Source organism: Homarus americanus, unplaced genomic scaffold (assembly GCF_018991925.1).
Source record: "Homarus americanus isolate GMGI-L3 unplaced genomic scaffold, GMGI_Hamer_2.0 scaffold34360, whole genome shotgun sequence".
NCBI lineage: Eukaryota > Metazoa > Arthropoda > Malacostraca > Decapoda > Nephropidae > Homarus > Homarus americanus.
In genome coordinates, this window is record NW_024739403.1 from 10,420,477 (window position 1) to 10,440,682 (window position 20,206).

Consider the following 20,206-nt stretch of genomic DNA (forward strand, 5'->3'; position numbering starts at 1 on the left):
ATATGAGAGCCTACTGTAAATAGGTGTCCAAATATGAGAGCCTACGTATAAAGAAACAAACATTCCTGCATTTGAGACCAGCAGACAACCTTTAGCAATTCCTCAATAGATGGCGCTGCCGCACCACTGCCATTAGTAAACAAACCACACAGCAGCAAGGGTTTATTTATTTTATTTTTTGCAATATATCAACAATATTAGTTAAATCAATAGTTTTATAGTACTGTATAGAGAATACTTGTAATTGTTAAGTACTGTAATGAGGTAACAGTCTTTGTAAGGGGCTGATTTCAAAAACCTGTGCTACAACTCATCGACTAGTGTCCTGGAAGACGCATGGTAATTTTCGAGGTATATTTTTGTCATAAAAAGTGCGTCTTTTAAGCCGAAAAATAGAAAAACACGATATACTTCACCCAGACACTATCTGTCAATCAAAATACCCCACCTCCGCTCCCCCCCCCCCTCTTCCCACACTTGCTGGGTCCCTCCCTCCCTCCCTCTCTCCCTACCCCCCCACCTTCCCTCCCTACCAGAGAAATGTTTGGGTGAAAACATTAGGCTAAAATTTTTAGTAATAAATAATACCTCAGACTAAAGTTAGGATAATATAATTGACATTGCTGGATTCCTTGCAAGACCAGAAATATTTTGAATATAAATGTCATATATTTTGCACAAAAGATAAAATTTTGACTCTTTCTAATAAAAATTCTTACATTAGATCTAAAATTTATGTCTAATGCAAATTCCATGATGTTTATATTTAAAATAATCACATCTTATAAGAATTCCAGCAATGTAAATTATATTCTGGCTGGGTAATTTGTATGAATTTTATGAGCTAAAACAAATATCTTCAGTAAATAAACAAATTATACTTCACCCGCGTAAATGACCAAATTTACCGCGAATTAAAGCATTTCATTCGGGCAAGGCACCGCGTAAATGACCAAACGCGTAAATGACCAAACGCGTAAACAAAAACCGCGTAAATCCAGACTCAACTGTGCTTTCATTGTGGATTCTTTTTATTGAATGAACAAATATTGAGAAACATGATTTATGTTGTTAATTTAATGTGCAAATTAATTTTAGATATTCCTAGCTAGGATTAGGAATGAAATTTTTTGAAATATTTTGTGAACATCTCACAAACTTTCATATAGACGACCAGGAGGAAGTATTGTAACATTGTCATGAGTTTCCCGCAGCCTGAGAGTTGTCGCCAATAGTATGAAGGCCTTAGGCCTGTCTTCGACCAATGAGAATGCCAGTGAGGCGTGACGTCATGAATGTTGTGGCGTCCCTTGTGGGCTGACGCAGTTTGAAGAGCAGAGTCTGTGTTGGAATTTTGTGTAGGGAGGTGTGGGACGTCAGTGGTGGCGACATGGCAGGTATTTGGGTGTATTTTATTTAGTAAATCCTTAAGTTCCCATTTGTTGTGAGATACATGGTCCCAGTTTAACTAGCTAGGAGCATAAGTTTATTGTTTTGAAGTGTAACTGTTAAACCCTAATATAAAGTATTAAATAAATACAGTAACCGTTAATGAGAGTCCTAATTCATCCCTCCCTCATTAAGAAAGAGTGATGTGTTATAAATGTCTTGGTATTATGCAGTAATATGGCGAGTCCTATATACAATAACTATCCTGTGTTTCCCCTCCGTGAAGTATTGTATCTTGATTCCCCTAACCAGCTTCCCTGAGTCTCCCCTGGCTGGTGTGAGTGGGAGGGCCAACCAACCACAACCATAGACAATTACCTCCCTCACCCTATCCACCTCTCACGAGTATAACGAGAAAGAATAGCAGGAATAAGTAAAAGAAAGAGTAAGTGAAATAAATAGATAATTAAATAAAAGGAATTAAAAAGACAATAAAAAGAGTAATTTGTTACATAAAATTTGTTACATTAAAACATGTTACAATAAAATTTGTTACACTATAACTACTGCAGCAAACTTCCTGTCTCGTCTTTTAGTCATTGCTACCGACTGACTTGAGTCAGTGTAGTTCTAGTTCGGGTGGTCACACCACTGAGTTTTTCCGACAATAAAAACTCTCGATAGCTGAAACTGTCAGAAATATGCTCATGTGCACACACACAGGAGAGAAGTATCGACAGTCCACTCTCAAGTGGACACATAAGTGTTAGTTACGGTGATATCATACATTAATTGTGCATGGATTATTTTCTTAATAAAAGGAGAAAAGACCATTTGGGTTTGCAAACTTATCCCAAAAACATTTCTTGTTGTAACTTCTAGTTTACCTCCAGCGTTGAATCTCCAGGACCATTCATCAGTGATTACAACAGGTAAACAGAAGTAACCAAATGGTCCAAACCCAGACTGGCTTACAGCACAGCACATAACCTGTACCTCTTATGCCCCCCAATCCCAAGCACCAGAGGTACAGCTATGGACAAATAGAATTTGACAAGGAAGGAGTGTTAGCTGCTCCTGCCCCATAATTAAACTAAAAAATCAATTTGTGGTAAGGAAAGAAAATCTAATTTTCAATCGTCATCTCTATGCAATGTTTCCAAGTCTCCATCTACCTCCCTCCCTGCCTGCCAAACTCTTTTTGTTCATAACTGAACATGTAAAATTAGATCTACTTAACTTTTTATTGGTGGTAAACATTTCATAGTTAATGCTCTCTATGGCTTTTTGCATACAATGCAGCAAACTACCTAATTACTGTAGACAATGTATTAATAAGCCTCCCTTTTGTGTTGTGCCATGCTTTGGGGTACACAATATCACACTAGGTTTAAATAAAAGAAAATGCCAGTGCAGTAAACATATATAAAGCATGTACAACACAAAGTAATATAGCGATAACAAATTTGTTTGTAGATAATTTTAGATATAGGATATCTTTCTTATTTTTCAGTATACTCATGGGTGTACAAGGTGGGGGGCTGCAACCCCCCAACTCTGAGAAGACAAAAAATCCGGGCAACAGTATATCAGTGATTCGGGCAAGCGCTGCAATTAACATGGCTAATATCATTCAGATTTTAAAATTTGCACTTCCCATGCGGTGTCTCAGAATTTATGAGCTGAGAGCCCTCCAGGGGCTATTCTGAGTTACTGTGTATGTTCGTACGTCTGTTTGTGTGATGTATACTGTGACATCACATAATATGACTTTCAGCAAGCAACAGACTAACAGTATGGCCGTGACATCATGAAACTTGTCTTTCATCCGCCAATTAGATTTCAACATTAATCCTCAGCAAATTACACCACCCAGTGGAGATCACTTGTTATCCAAAATGAGTTGCTAGAAATCATGGCAAAGTCTTGTTCTTGAATGAATTACATCTGATGTACATAACAGTAGGCAATATGCAATTATCTTGGATGAAACATCAGACATTAGCAGCACAGAACAGGTTTTGCTATGTTTGAGGTATGTATTTCATGGGAACTATGGAAACCTTTGCTGGATTGTATCCAACAGTGAGTACCGAAAGTGAAGCCATGTATGAATTAGTGAAAAGTGCTACCAAAAACCTTAATTTGGAGTTGAAGAACATTGATGAAGCTTCAAATATGTGAGGCGAAAGAAAATGATTAGCTGCACGGATGAAGGAATGTTTTCCACTTGGTAATTATGTGCACTGCCATGGTCATCTTCTGAACCAGAAAATCCAGGATAAAATGACAGACATTGAACCTCTCTGAAATGCATTTGGAACAATACAGTCTGTATAATTTTATCGAGTTGATTCCCATGACCATGCATTCTTTAAAGACCTCACATTGAAATCATTAAGTACTACTAGATGATTGTGTCGCTGGGCAGTTGTGACAGCTATCACTGATCAAATGTTACTTTTATCAGATGATTGCAGCTGAAAAACCAATGGAAACACAATGCTCTACTACATGTAGTATGTGACTATGAATTTGTATTCAGTCTAACTTTGCTGAAAGTCACCTTTCTAAATATGATCAGCCCAAGTAAGTATCTTCAAGGTAAAGAAAATATCAGCATACTTCCTTTGGATATTGGAAAGTATTAGAAAAGACCAAATTCCTAATTTTACATTTTGGTGGATAATTGACACTTCTGGGAACCAGCCCATTTACTTTTTTCGTTAAACTATCCTGAATTAATTTACCATTATAATTCTTTAAATAAATCCAATATGATAAGCACTGAAAACAACACTGCAGAAAGGGTTAACGAGATAAAATTATAAACACCTTACTGTTTTCTAAAGTTTCGCAAAAATGGGTCTCGCATGTTCCAAACACTATACAACTGCTTACAGGTCAATATCCATTGGTACAGAAGTTTTCGATTCTTCACCTGGGGATTTCTTGGAATTTTCATCTTTCTTCTGGGTTGCTTTCTTGAGTCCTTTCATTTTACGTGTCTGTAATTTACCCATGTCCTGTTTGGTCATATGTACGCGGCCAAGCTTCGTTCCAAATACGTTTTTGCTGACATTCTTCACCTTATTAGCCTGAAAAATTAAATACAAAATCATTATACACAAATTTTCTGGTTAATCATAAAGTTTCCTTAAAAAATCTTATTCAACAAACTTTCTGAATTTTAATCATGCAACCAACAAAACATAAATGCAATGTATTATAACATGAGAGGGAAAAAAGTATTTTGAAAGATACGTACAAGTACAGTAAACCTTCTCAATAAGGGACATTTCATTGCCAAAAATTCTAAATGGCCCTTTTTGCACTTTACTCCCACTACTTTTCAATTTATTTTGAACAGAGTTCAAAACTCAAAACAATTAGGAATCATACGAATCAGTTTCATAAAAAAGAATATCATTGAAACAATATCAAGACACCTTCTACAGTTAGACAAAGTGTGTCCATACATATATTTTACAAAAATATGCAAGTCAATAGGGCAAACATTAATAACACTGATAATATTACAATATATGAGGCATTGATTAATGCAAGGGCGACCTCGCCACCCGAACTTAAATGTGATCTTGTACCATTCATTTCAGAAAGTTTCGTTCTACTATGACACAAGATGGTATGACGAGTTCGCTTTTGGTTTACTGGCAAAATCCCAGTGAACCATATGGTGTAAAACTCTAGGCATCTCTGTATTGCCTGTGGTAATTTCAGTGTCTGGAGAGAGTAAAGCAATGTCAAACTCGCCAGTGGCCCAGCAACCAATCACAGCCTGCCTTACTTGGGTTCATACAAAGGAATGTTAGTTACAAAACTAGAGAAGTCATCCTGAAACTATATTATCAATACATTAACTAAATTTCAGAATGACCAATATTTTTATTGAAAAAGTGCAAAAATATTCAAGAGACCAACAAACTCGATGTTCACTCCACTGTAAGCAAAGTTAAACTGAGAAGCGTTGGAAATGGAAAATTTAAACATATCTTGTGCGCAAGAGTTAATTTCACACCATTTCATTATTTGACATCAATGTGCACTAAAATCAAAGATCACACTTCATTTATTACAAGGATTACATTCTGCATTAAATCCCCTTTAAAATGAAACCTCGTGGAACAGAATTGGTGAATTTTTGGAGGTCCTATGATGTTTTGAATATGTGCAAATTTTAAACCTTTTTTCTCAAAACTTGGTTTTGGCACGATTGTTCTTGCATTAATGAACGCCTCATATACACGGTAGCATTATCGAAAATGGAATGCCATATTACTAGAAGACTGTTTGTGAGCTTTATTGGTATTTTGTAAGCATGTATCAAGCCTTCAACTTGATGTTATTATTTTACCTACCTTGTTGTATTAAATATATGACACTGTTGATATTACGTGTCTGATTATCATGGATAATTTAATATGACAATGTATTTTGGTGATCTGTCGGTGTAATATCTACAAGTCTGTCGAAGTAATCTGATGAAATGTCAATTTATAATTAGATGACATTATTATGCAAAATATTGTCTACATATTATGAATTATCATGAGTAAAGAGTAAAATGGGGTAGTGGATGTCTTTTTGTCTGGTATAATTAGCAGACTCAACCAGTATGATTTGGTTATAGAAACATTGTTCGCTATTAACCACATGTTCAGTTGGTGCAGGTTGAAATTTGCTTGACTCAGTGTGGCTGAGGATCTCAACTGTCCAAAACCCTTGGGAGGGTAGTCAACGCATGAGCTCTATGCGACCCTGTGTTTGGGAATCACTGCTCTAGGATATGGAAGAACAGTGGGATAATGAAAGTAATATTCTGTATAAATGTAATGGTCATTTTGTTTTTGCACTATGCCTACTGATATTAATTTTATATGTTTTAAGTGCCATTTATTATAAAAATTTCACTTTTTTCACAGGTTACCTTAAGTTGCTTAGGTTGTCTACAGGCTCTCTTCATCAAGTCCTCTGAAGCAAATTTGTTTCTTCTAATTTGTAGGGTCATTGATGGCCCTATTTCCTCCAGCTCCACACGTGGGATTCTTGTGCCAGATTTCTTCAGTAATATTCTAAGGTGCAAAATTAATGAATTAAATAAACTTACCCATCATACATAAACAGTTTCAAAGCATTTCAATGAGATTTAAAAAGGTGCATAAATAAAAAACTTCACAATGAAGTCAAGAAATTGCCAAGATGTAGGTATAACAAGAATAGATATGCTGTGTGCCCTACAAAAATTAAAGCTAAAGTAACAAAAATACATTATAATATGAGAAATGGCAAATTTCCTCTTCCACAGAAAACATTCCTAAGTCCAAGCTTTTGTATCATTATGAGTTTATGAACAAACCCATGGTTAGCATGTATATTTTCTACCACTTCAGCCCAGCTGTGGGATGGAACTCATTGAAATAGAAGGTAAAAGCAAAAAAATTCTGTCCATAACAAACCTAGTAAATTTTTTCATTAATTACAAAATTAAAGGGGCATTTAAGATATGGACACTAGATTTATTTAATCCATCCATCTAATTCATGAACCTTGAATGCAGTACACAGAAGTTAAAAAGAGCTAACTGGAACATATATTCTAAACTGATATGGAAATGATGCACAGAAATTATAAAGCTGTTATACCAAATTGTGATCTTAAGATCTTAATCCCACCCATCATTTGTACTGCTTTTCCGAACCGCCGTACATCCCAAATTCTATACAGGGGGTCCCCGACTTACAAACGGGGTTAAACTTGAAATTTACCTAATGACTAATTTTTTACTTTCATTAATTCTATTTTGTCATTCTAGTTCTTTTCTCTTAAATTAAGTGATTTTAGATGTATATAAGGACTTAGGTTATGATATAGTGAGATTTCAAACATTGTTCTGTACAGTAAGTACGGTATGCACGTAATTTGTGTTCCAACTTCCGTACAAATCCAACTTAAGTGTACGTCCTTAGGAACGGAACCCGTTCGTAACCCAGGGACCCCCTGTATGTCCAGTATGTATGTATGTATGTAATTCTGATTTATTTTCTATCAATGTATGCATGATCAAAATAATCACAGTACAGTACAGTGGACCCCCGATTAACAAACACGATTAGTTCCACAGAGTCGTTTGTAACCAAAAATTTCGTTAACTGAATCTATTATTTCAATGGGATATTGGGCAATTGGTTCCAACTCACAGAAAAAGTACATACAATGTAAAGCCAAAAAATGCATGACGTCAGAAACACTCCTAAAAAACCCTAAATCACCCTTAAATCACTATACAGTATTACCCCGCTATACGCTTTTTTTTTTTACACGTTTTCACGTTTACGCAGTACCCTGCCGAACACGGAATGCTCACTTTACGCGGTGCGTGTACTCTTTTACGTGGAGAGCGGCTGACGGTCCTCTCGCACCGCGCCATTTTTGGATTCAAACCTCCCGCCATGTTGGGTAAGCGGCGCGAGTAGGTTGCGCAGTGTATGTCTTTGTTGCATTATCGGTGATGTCATATGACGTATCGGACTGTGATTGGGCCAAGCATCCTTACCTCCCTCCCCCGCTAGCTGTGATTGGTTTAATGTAATATGACGTGCCCCGCCGAGGGAGCGTTCGAGCCCGTTGACCTACCAGCGTCAGTTACACCCCTCCCGGCTACACCACGTATATCGGTATCTATTGTTCCATAAGAATGGCTTCCACCGGACCACCACCACAAAGAAACCTTGCATTACCTGGACCCAGCCGCCCTAAGCCAAAGAAGATACGACGTTCCCTAAGCTACAAAATTAAATACAAGATCATCCAAGAGTTGGAGAAAGGAACAAGACAGGTTGATCTCGCGCGCCAGCATGGTGTTAACGAATCTACGATCCGGACGATCAAGAAGGATGCAGTCAAGATAAAGGAGCACATGAACATCACAAAGTCTACAGGTGCTTCTATGATCAAGTATTGCCACAACCAGGTGCTTCTCAAGACGGAGAAATTACTTGTGAGCTACTTGATTCGTCAGGCAAGACGGAACATGGCGGTGGACACGCGCTCAATTAAGGAGTACGTGAACTGTATGCTGCAGTGTCACGTAAGATGGGAATTGCTGAGCCCAAACCCTTCAATGCTTCTTCTTGGCGGTTGCAGAGGTTTAAGAAGAGGAACAAGATCACCAATATTAACATTGGTGGTGAAGAAGCTAGTGCTGACTGTGTTGTGGCTAGAGATTTTCCTCCATTTTTACGCGAGATTATGGAGGAAGGACAGTACACCGACGACCAGGTGTTTAACATGGACGAATCCGGTCTGTTTTACAAAAAGGTACCTTCCAAGACCTTCGTTGTGAAGAATGCCAGCAAGTGTCGGGGCCGGAAGTTGCAGAAGGAGAGCATCACCGTCCTGTTTACCACCAATGCCTCCGGTACTTATAAGCTCAAGTTATCGGTGATCCACACAGCCCACAAGCCGCACGCCTACAAGAACGTGGACATGACCAAGCTAAATGTCCACTGGCTAACCGGACGTAAGGCGTGGATGTTCGCTGCTCTGCCCGTCTCCTGGTTTGATGACTGTTTCGTTCCCGACGTGAAGAAATTCTGTGAGCAACAGAATGTTCCATTCAAGATTTTGTTGCTGCATGACAACGCACCAGGACACTCGCCCCTACTGTTGGATCGTCACCCCAACGTAAAGGTGGTCTTCCTCCCTCCCAACACTACGTCATTAATTCAGCCCATGGACCAAGAATTGATCTGCAATGTGAAAGCTGCATTCTCTGCAAAGAAGTTTAAGCTCCTGAACAACTATACCAACACCAAGGATGAGTTGCGTAACCTGGGTGACACCGATAGCAAGAGCGAAGAGGGCGAGGAACAACAGTTGGCAGAGCAAGAAGTACTTTTGAAACACTTTTCGAGAAAATTCAACGCCAAGAAAGCTGTGAACTTGTTGGTGGAGGCATGGGATCAGCTGTCTGTAGCAATGGTTCGTCACGCATGGAGACATGTGTTGCAAGGTATTCCAGGTGGGAGGCAGAGTCAATCTGTGACTGGTGAGGTTCAGACTGTTGCAATAGCAGTGGAGCTTGCCAGAGAAGCTGCGCAGTGTTACAGCTGCAGGCTTCTCCAAGACCACCAACGACGACATTATGGAGGTGATAAGGGATCCTGATGTGACTGCCGAAGAGAAGTTAGATGATGATGACGTCAGTGAAGAGGCAGGTGGTGCGTCATCCCAAGAAGAACGCAAGTTATCGCACATTAATGTAACGGGTGCCATCGAGTGTGTAGAGAATCTCAAGCTCCTCCTTTCCGACGACCCTGACGATAACCGGTATGAAGTCTTCACTACCCAGCTGTTGCAGACTATGGAGCCCTACATCAAGGTGTATCAATACAACATCAACACTAGCCGTCAACAAAGCATTACCGAGTTCTTCGCCTGCAACCCACCACAGCCAGCCCAAGCCAGTGAAAGTGATGGTGACTTTGAGGGATTTGTCAGGGAGGCACTGATAAGTGTGGATGACAGTGATGATGACTCACCTGAGGGCCAGTAGCCTGCCCTCTGCCTAGAACCAGCCTCCATTCCAGTACGCCGATCCATCTCTTCTACTAACATAAGTTTTAAACCTAACCTTGATTTTTTCTAACCTAACCTACAGCATATTATTCTCTTATTGATTGTTCTCTTCCATATTATGTGTGTGTGCATACCATCATAAAGTTAAGATGTTATTTTTACTAAAACGTAAATATTGTGTCGGGAAAAAGTGGAGTTTGGGGGTCGGCCCGGTATCTATTTCAATTAATCCCATATGTTATGTTGTTCACTTTACGCGGGCCTCTGTGGATTCAATTGACCGCGTAAAGCGAGGGTTGACTGTATATACTGTATATGTATATATACAAGTAAATCACTGTGGGTGCGCGTGATCCAGGTATATGCTGATAACCACAAGGAAAGAAGAAAACATGTGTTTTCTTCTTTCCTTGTGGTTATCAGCATATATATATAAATATAAATATATATATATATATATATATATATATATAATATATATATATATATATATATATATATATATATATATATATATATATATATATATATATATATATATATATATATATATATATATATATATACAATGTAAATCACAATGGCGTGGATAAGATAAATCTTGATAAAATCACACGGGAAAATGGAAACAAGAGTGCCTTAGCTTTCATCTTTATTCAAGACATCTTCAGAGGCAACTGGATTACATGGACAGAGAGGCTTAAATATACAGGGTGACCTAAAAACATGAGGTCAGGTCATAATGATGACATCCACTAATCCCCACACCAACACACACGTAGAGGAGCTTAAGAGAAGGGTGGTGACGTGACTAGCCAGGTCAGGTCAGAAAAAAGGGACCCACAAAATAACTATCATACATCTAGATCAAAGGTTTTCAAAGCATTTTTAACCTTGGGCCACTGACAAATAAATTTATGTAACATATTATCAGTTTTGAACTGACCATCACTAAGGTTTATTGATTTTAATTCCTTAATCAAACTAGCTTCAACCAGAAGTCTTTCTGTGACACAAGATGATTTGAATACTTCTAAGCTTTTTTCCCAAGCAATGGGGTGATTATTATTCCTAACATGAACGAACAAGGCACTGCTTTCAGATGCAGTTCTGATATTATACTTATGTTGTTTGATTCTGAGCTGCAGTGTTTTTCCTGTCTGACCTACATAATTACAATTACATTTGCTACATGGAATACAATAAACACTTCCATTTACATTCAAACTTGGGCTATTCCTTATTAACATATTGGTAATGGTTGAGTCATACTTGAAAACAACATTAATATTTAGAAGCTTGAGGGACCGAACTAACGGGACAAATTCATTACGATAGGGCAGAGTCAAAATATTCTTAAGTGTAGGAACTTGTCTGGTTTGAGAGGAATGAAAGGATTTTTTAGCCCTTTTAAAACAACGATCAACAAACACAGAAGGGTACCCAAGTTTCTGTGCAATAGAACGAATGTGTTTCAATTCATCGTCAATAAATTCAGAGTCACAAATACGCAGACATCTTAGGAACATAGCAGAAAAAACTGACATTTTGGTAGACTCAAGGTGATTGGATAAAAAGTGAATGAAACTGTCTACCTGTGTGGGCTTTCTATATACCTTAAATTTATAGTTTTGGCCATTTCTCATGATAAGCATATCAAGAAATGGAAGGGATTCATTTATTTCTCTTTCAATTTTGAATGTGATACTAGGGACAATATTATTAAGCTTGTCTAAAAATTCCAATGGGTCACTGTTTTTAGGCCAAAGACAAAGAACATCATCTACATATCTATACCATGGAGGAATATTGTTAAAATGACTAAAAAATTGAATATTAAACTTTTAAAATTATTGAATAGTATAAACTTCTTGATATTTACAAATATATATATATATATATATATATATATATATATATATATATATATATATATATATATATATATATATATATATATATATATATATATATATATATATATATATATATATATATATACACACACAGTAGTACCCCGATTTAGGCTGTCAATTGAACCCACAGGATACTTCGGAAAGTGAAAACCGTGTAAAGTAAACAACAGATCATATGGGATTAATTCCAATAGAGACTGGCCCGATCCCCAATCTCCACTTTTTCCGACACAATACCTATGTTGTAGTAAAAATAACATCTAAATTTTATGATGGTATGCTTACACAATCAATATTTAAGAGAAATACAGTCGCCAGGTTAATGTCCATTCAAATAATTTACATTTTTAGTAATAAATAATACCTCAGACTAAAGTTAGGATAATATAATTGACATTTCTGGATTCCTTGCAGGTCAGGGAATATTTTGAATGTAAACTTCATATATTTTGCACAAACGATAAAATATTTGCTTTGTGTAAACCAAATTATTACATTAGATCTAAAATTTGTATGTCTAATGAAAAATCCATGATGTTTATACAGTATTACCCCGCCTAACGCGGTTTCACTTAACGCGTTTTTTCATATACGCGGTGCCTCGCCAGAGCTGAACTTTCACTTAACACGGATTTTTTCCACATATACGCGGTGAGTGTCCGGCTCGAGACGCTATTTTTAGATTTGCCCCACCCGCCACCCTGCCTGACTGCCTGTTTTAGCTCATAAATTCCCAAGCACCAATTACCCGGCCCAGAATATAAATTTACATTTGCTGGAATTTAACATAATTTGGTGATCATTTTGAATATAAACATCATATGTTTTGCATTTAGACATACAAATTTTTAGATAAAATGTTTTCTCTAGTAAATATGTTATCTTTTGTGCAAAATATATGACATTTCTATTCAAAATATTCCTGGTCTTACAAGGAATCCAGCAATGTCAATTATATTATCCTAACTTTAGTTTGAGGTATTATTTATTAATAAAAAGTTAAATATTCTGGTTTCCCCACACATCTCCTTGGGACGGTTGGTGGGGGGTGGGGGGGAGGGAGGGACCGACCGACCATCTGTTACCCTGTGAAGAATATTTTTTTTTTTATTAACTGAAGATATTTGTTTTAGCTCATAAAATTCATACAAATTACCCGGTCAGAATATAATTTACATTGCTGGAATTCTTATAATTTGATGATCATTTTGAATATAAACATATATTTTGCATTAGACATACAAATTTTAGATAAAATGTTTTCTCTGAGTAGATATGTTCTCTTTTGTGCAAAATATGACATTTATATTCAAAATATTCCTGGTCTTACAAGGAATCCAGCAATGTCAATTATATTATCCTAACTTTAATCTGAGGTATTATTTAATACAAAATGTTAAAATTTATTTTTTTCACCCACTCTTCTCTTGAAGGGAAGATTGGTGGGGGGTGGGGGGAGGGTTGGGACTGACCGCACGGTTGGAAGAGGGGGGGAGGCAAGGTGGGGTACTTTGATTGACAGATAGTGTCGTGAAGAATATTTTTTTTTATTAGCTGAAGATATTTGTTTTAGCTCATAAAATTCATACAAATTACCCGGTCAGAATATAATTTACATTGCTGGAATTCTTATAATTTGATGATCATTTTGAATATAAACATCATATATTTTGCATTAGACATACAAATTTTAGATACAATGTTTTCTGAGTAAATATGTTATCTTTTGTGCAAAATATATATTTATATTCAAAATATTCCTGGTCTTACAAGGAATCCAGCAATGTCAATTGTATTATCCTAACTTTAGTTTGAGGTATTATTTATTAAAATTTAGTAGTTTTCCCCCAAAAATATCTCAGAGAGGGAAGAGCCGGCAGTGTAGTGTGAGAAAAGGGGGAGGGAGTTGAGTCCATTATTTGAATGGACATTAACTTGGCGACTGTATTTCTCTATTTCTCTTAAGTATTAATTGTGTGCATGTACCATCATAAAATTAAGATGTTATTTTTACTACAACATAGCTATGTGTCTTCAAAAAGTGGAGTTTGGGGGTCGGGCTGGTTTCTATTGGAATTAATCCCATATGTTCTGTTGTTCACTTAACGCGGATTTCACTTAGCGCGGGACCCTCTGGGTTCTATTGACCGCGTTAAGTGGGGTACAACTGTATTCAAAATGATCATCATATTGTAAGAATTCCAGCAATGTAAATTATATTCTGGCAGGGTAATTTGTATGAATTTTATGAGCTAAATAAAAAAAATTATACTTCACCGCATATATGAGTAGATGTACCGCGGAAGGAAGTGAAAGTCCAGTTCTGGCAAGGTACCGTGTAAAGTAGAAATCGCGGAAAGTGAAAACGTGTAAAGCGGGGTAATACTGTATGTATGTATGTACAGTGGGGTATGCTATAAAGAGCGGATCCTACTACGAATATTCCTACGACAAACGGTTTTACCTATAAAATTGAGAATGCTATAACGAACGCAACTCCTACAACGAACATTATTTAAAAAAAAAAATTTTTTTTTTTACTAATTTATTGTTTTTTTTTATTACAAGTATTAATGATATTCTTTATTTCAGGGGTTTAGATGCATATTTATGCACTTTTTACAATTTTTACAATTGTATATTATATTTTTCAGTGTTAAGTGGTTGTATTTGGGGGCCTGGAACGGATTAATCCTATAAACGAATGCTATAACGAACAAGGTTCTAGAACCAATTAGATTCGTTGTGCATACTTACTGTATGTATGTATGTATGTATGTGTGTGTGTGTGTGTGTGTGTATATATATACAGTGGGGTATGCTATAACGAACGGATCCTACTACGAATATTCCTATAACGAACGGTTTTACCTATAAAATTGATAATGCTATAACGAACAAAACTCCGACAACAAACATTATAATTTTTTTTTTTTTACTAATTTATTGTTTCTGTATTACAAGTATTAATGATATTCTTTATTTCAAGGGTTTAGATGCATATTTATGCACTTTTTACAATTTTTACAATTTAATATTATATTTTTCAGTGTTAAGTGGTTGTATTTGGGGGCCTGGAACGGATTAATCCTATAACGAACGAATGCTATAACGAACAAGGTTCTAGAACCAATTAGATTCGTTATAGCATACCCCACTGTGTGTGTATATATATATATATATATATATATATATATATATATATATATATATATATATATATATATATATATATATATATATATATATATATATATATATATATATATATATTATATATATATATATATATATATATATATATACAGTCATCTTGCTGGTTGGCGATCCGACCGAAAAACGTCCGATCCCCATCGTCCGTGGACCCCCAAAAAAAAAAAAACATGTGACACCTCCTGAAACACCACTCCACGACCCCCTAACGGAGACACGATGATCCTCCCCATACTGGTCAGATATTATGTGTTAAAGGAATATGCTTCCTTCCTTAGGCTTTTTTTGCCTCCAGGTGTAATGTTAACCTACATCTATTGAGGATAAAATCTTTCACCTACAAATTTACAATAACACATTTGCTGTAATCAGACATATCTAGTTACCTCAACAATTGCAATTTCAAATTCTGTGGCATTTCTAATTATAGTGAAGTCTCTGGTGCACTCTAAGATTAAGAGAGAAAACGGAGGACTCAGGCATCCTGATGTGAGAGAAAACGGACTCGTATGATGGGGGACCAAATAAAAAAAAGCATAGCTACATGTTTTGTGGACTACAGTCAACCCTCTCTTTACGCAGTCCCACATTCCGCATTTCCATGTTTACGCTGTACCCTGCCGAAACCAGGATGCTCACATTCCGCGGTGCGTGTACCCCTTTACGCGGAGTGTGTCTGGCTCGACGCTATTTTTAGATTCGCCCCCCCCCGCCTCCGCCTGGGCAAGCCGCGCGGTAAGGTTGCGCAGTGCATGTCTGTTGCGTTATCAGTGACGTCATATGACGTATCAGACTGTGATTGGCCATGCATCCCTATCTCCCTCAGCTGCTAGCTGTAATTGGTTTAAAGTAATATGACGTGTCCACCTGAGGGAGGGAGGAAATACGACGCTTGACCAAGCCGCGGCAGTTTCATCCCTCCAGGCCACACCGTGTAATCGTGCATCCGTTGTTCTGTAAAATGGCTTCCACCGGACCAAAGCCCCCAGAGACAAACCTTTCCTTGCCTGGACCCAGCCGCCCTAAGCCAAATAAGACACGACGTTCCTTAAGCTACGAGGTGAAGTACAAGATCATCCAAGAGTTGGAGAAAGGAACAAGACAGGTTGATTTGGCGCGCCAGCATGGTGTGAACGAATCTACGATCCGGACAATAAAGAAGGATGCAGCCAAAATAAAGGAGCACATGAACATCACAAAGTCTACAGGTGCTTCTATGATCAACTTTTTCCACAATCAGGTGCTTCTCAAGACGGAAAAATTACTTGTGAGCTACTTGGTGCGTCAGGCGCGACGGAACATGGCGGTGGACACGCGCTCTGTTAAGGAGTACGCACGTGAACTGTATGCTGCAGTGTCACGAAAGATGGGAATTACAGAGCCCAAACCCTTTAATGCTTCCTCTGGGTGGTTACAGAGGTTTAAGAAGAGGAACAAGATCACCAATATCAACATTGGTGAAGAAGCTAGTGCTGACCGTGCTGCGGCTAGGGAATTTCCTCTGTTTTTACGTGAGATTATGTAGGAAGGACAGGACACCGACGACCAGGTGTTTAACATGGACGAATCTGGTCATTTTTGGAAAAAGCTACCTTCCAAGACCTTCGTTGTGAAGAATGCCAGCAAGTGTCGGGGCCGGAAGTTGCAGAAGGAGCGCATCACCGTCCTGTTTGCCACCAATGCCTCCGGTTCCTGTAAGCTCAAGTTATCGGTGATCCACACAGCACGCAAGCCACACGCCAACAAGAGCATGGACATGACTAAGCTAAATGTCCACTGGCTGACCGCACGTAAGGCATGGATGTTCTCTACACTGTCCCTCTCCTGGTTTGATGACTGTTTCGTTCCCGATGTGAAGAAATTCTGTGAGCGACAGAATGTGCCATTCAAGATTTTGTTGCTGCTGGACAACGCACCAGGACACTCGCCCCTACTGTTAGATCGTCACCCCAACGTAAAAGTTGTCTTCCTTCCTCCCAACACTACGTCTATATTACAGCCCATGGACCAAGAGTTAATCTGTAATGTAAAAGCTGCATTCTCTACGAAAAAATTCAAGCTCCTGAACGACGACACCAACACCAGGGAAGAGTTGCATAACCTGAGTGACACCACCACCGATAGCAAGAGCGAAGAAGATGAGGATCAACAGTTGGCACAGCAAGAAATACTGTTCAAACAATTCTGGAGAGTATTTAACATCAAGAAAGCTGTGGACTTCTTGGTGGAGGCATGGGATCAGCTGTCTGTAGCAATGGTTCGTCACGCATGGAGACATGTGTTGCATGGAATACCAGGTGAGAGGAGGAGTCAATCTGTGACTGGTGAGGTTCAGACTGTTGCAGTAGCAGTGGACCTTGCCAGAGAAGCTGCGCAGACTGTTACAGTTCCAGGCTTCTCCGAGACCACCAACGACGACATCATGAAGGTGATAATGGAACCTGATGTGACTACCGAGGAGATGGTACATGATGATGACGACGTCAGTGAAGAGGCAGGTGGTGCGTCATCCCAAGAAGAACAACACTTATCCCATAGTAATGTTAGGGGTGCCATCAAGTGTATCGAGAAAGCCAAGCTCCTCCTTTCCGACGACCCTGACGCAAACAGGTATGAAATCTTCACTACCCAGCTGTTGCAGACTATGGAGCCCTACATCAAGGTGTATCACGACAACATCAACACCAGCCGTCAGCAAAGCATAACAGATTTCTTCGCCCGCAACCCACCACAGCCAGCCCAAGGCAGTGATAGTGACAGTGAAGATGACTTTGAGGGATTTGTCAGGGAAGCCCTGACAACTGTAAGTGACAGTGATGGTGATGCACCTAGTAATGGTGATTCACCTGAGGGCCAGTAGCCTGCCCTCTGTCTCGGAATCAGCCTCCATCCCCAGACGCCGACCCATTTCTTCTACTAACGTAAGTGTTCCACCTAACTTTTAGTTTTCCTAACCTAACCTTTATTTTTCCTATGTTCACCTTTATTTTTCCTAACCTAACCTCTTCTATATTACTTGTTTTTTCATAACATAAAGTTAAGATAAATTTTTTACTACAACATAGTTGTGTGTCGTCAAAAAGTGGAGTTTGGGGGTCGGCCCGGACTCTAATTCAATTAATCCCATATGTTATGTTATTCACTTTACGCGTTCCTCACTTTCCGCGGGACCCTGCGGGTTTCATTAACCGCGTAAAGTGAGGTATGTATGTATGTATGTATGTATGTGTGTATATATATATATATATATATATATATATATATATATATATATATATATATATATATATATATATATATATATATATATATATATATATATATATATATATATATACACATATATACATACATACAGTGATCCCTCCGTTAACGAGCGCCTCGGTTAACGAGATTTCGGTTAACGAATTACCTTCCATAAGATTCTTAACTTCGGTTAACGAGCATTCCCTCGATTAACGAATTCCTTACGAGCAGCCCTCATCATGTTTTCGCTTGCACATCAGTTGTCGTATTAGTCCGCCAATACAGTAATCGGTTCTAGGGCTTAAATTCCTTACCATTTTAGTAAATATCTAGAAGGTTGTACTATTCAATCATTTTAAAAGTTTAATATTAAATTTTTTAGTCATTTTAACACTTATTGAACATAATTGAAGTACAGGAAACTAGTTTTATGTGCGCCAAACAGCATGTCAACACACCAAACAGGAGTCAGTCTCTGTCTTTTCAGTGGAGGTAACATCTTGCTTCACACTCACTTCAACATAAATGCGTTTTTTCTGTGTTTTCAGTCAAATTATTGATCATTTTGAAATTTATTTTACATATTGATGATATATAGAGGAGTGCAGTGTTAATTTAAAGAAAATATTCTTTATTTACAGCAATTGAACTTAAAATAACACGTGTTGAAATTGTTTTTGAATCCAGCATGGGTCCCAAGAAATCTAGAAAAGCAATTTCAATTCAGATGAAACAGGAAATAATTAGAAAACATGAAGAAGGCATTAGAACAAATGTGCTAAGCAAAGAATATGACATGTCGACATCTACCGTATCGACAATTCTTGCACAGAAAGACAAATTCAAGGAAGTGAAAGTGAGAGACAAGTCTACCAGAGTGTTCAAAGGTAGATCCCTAATAGCAGAAACAGTGAGGTTACTTCTCATCTGGATTAAGGAAAAACAGATGAAAGGTGATTCAGTTTCTACTGAATTTATTTGTGAAAGAGCCAGGGAAATATACAAACATTTAAAGGTAAATTAACCTGGTTCTTCAGGTACAGACTTTGAAGATTTTAGAGCCAGCAAGGGCTGGTTAAAAAAATTTAAGAAAAGAAGTGACATATTTAGTGTTAGGCATGGTGAGGTTGCCAGTGCTGATAAGGAAGGGGCAGCAAAGTTTTTAGTGGAATTTAAAGAACTGGTGGATACAGAAAATTATCTTCCACATCAAGTGTTTAATGTGGACGAAACTGGGCTGTTCTGGAAAAAGATGCCCAAAAGAACACTCATCACCAGAGATGAAGCCTCTTTACCTGGGCATAAACCCATGAAAGACCATTTCACTCTCTTGCTTGGTGCCAATGCTTCAGGGGATTTCCGACTGAAGCCTATGCTTGTCTACCACTCTGAGAACCCCAGGGTGTTCAAGCAACAAAAAGTGGTAAGAGGGCGGCTTGAAGTTTATTGGAAATCCAACTATAACGCATGGGTAACAAGACAGCTCTTTAATGAATGGGCTGTTGAAGTGTTTTGCCCTTCTGTGAAGAGCTACCTAACCACCAATAAACTCCCTTTAAAGGCTCTTCTCCTCATGGATAATGCCCCTGGTCATGACCCTCAACTTGCCAGAACTTTGGAGTCTCAATTTGACTTTGTCAAAGTGTTGTTTTTGCCTCTCAACACTACATCAATCATACAGCCAATGGACCAGAATGTGATCAGCAACTTTAAGAAGCTGTACATGAAAATTTTCAGGAGGTGTCATCAGGCAACTTCCACTGATCCTGAACTAACACTGGCACAATTCTGTAAGACACAGTTTAACATCCTGGAGACTGTAAAACTGATTGTGTCTTCATGGC

General features: G+C 38.0%; 1 protein-coding gene across 1 annotated transcript in view; it reads right to left on the reverse strand.

Moving 5' to 3' along the window:
* Positions 1–2,796: 2,796 nt before the first annotated feature.
* LOC121874645 (ribosome production factor 2 homolog) overlaps positions 2,797–20,206 on the reverse strand; it is a 109,703-nt gene continuing 92,293 nt past the window's right edge. The window contains exon 5 of the mRNA XM_042378875.1: positions 2,797–4,487. Within this exon, the coding sequence (XP_042234809.1) occupies positions 4,287–4,487 (201 nt within the window). The 3' untranslated portion in view covers positions 2,797–4,286. The remainder of the gene's footprint in view (positions 4,488–20,206) is intronic.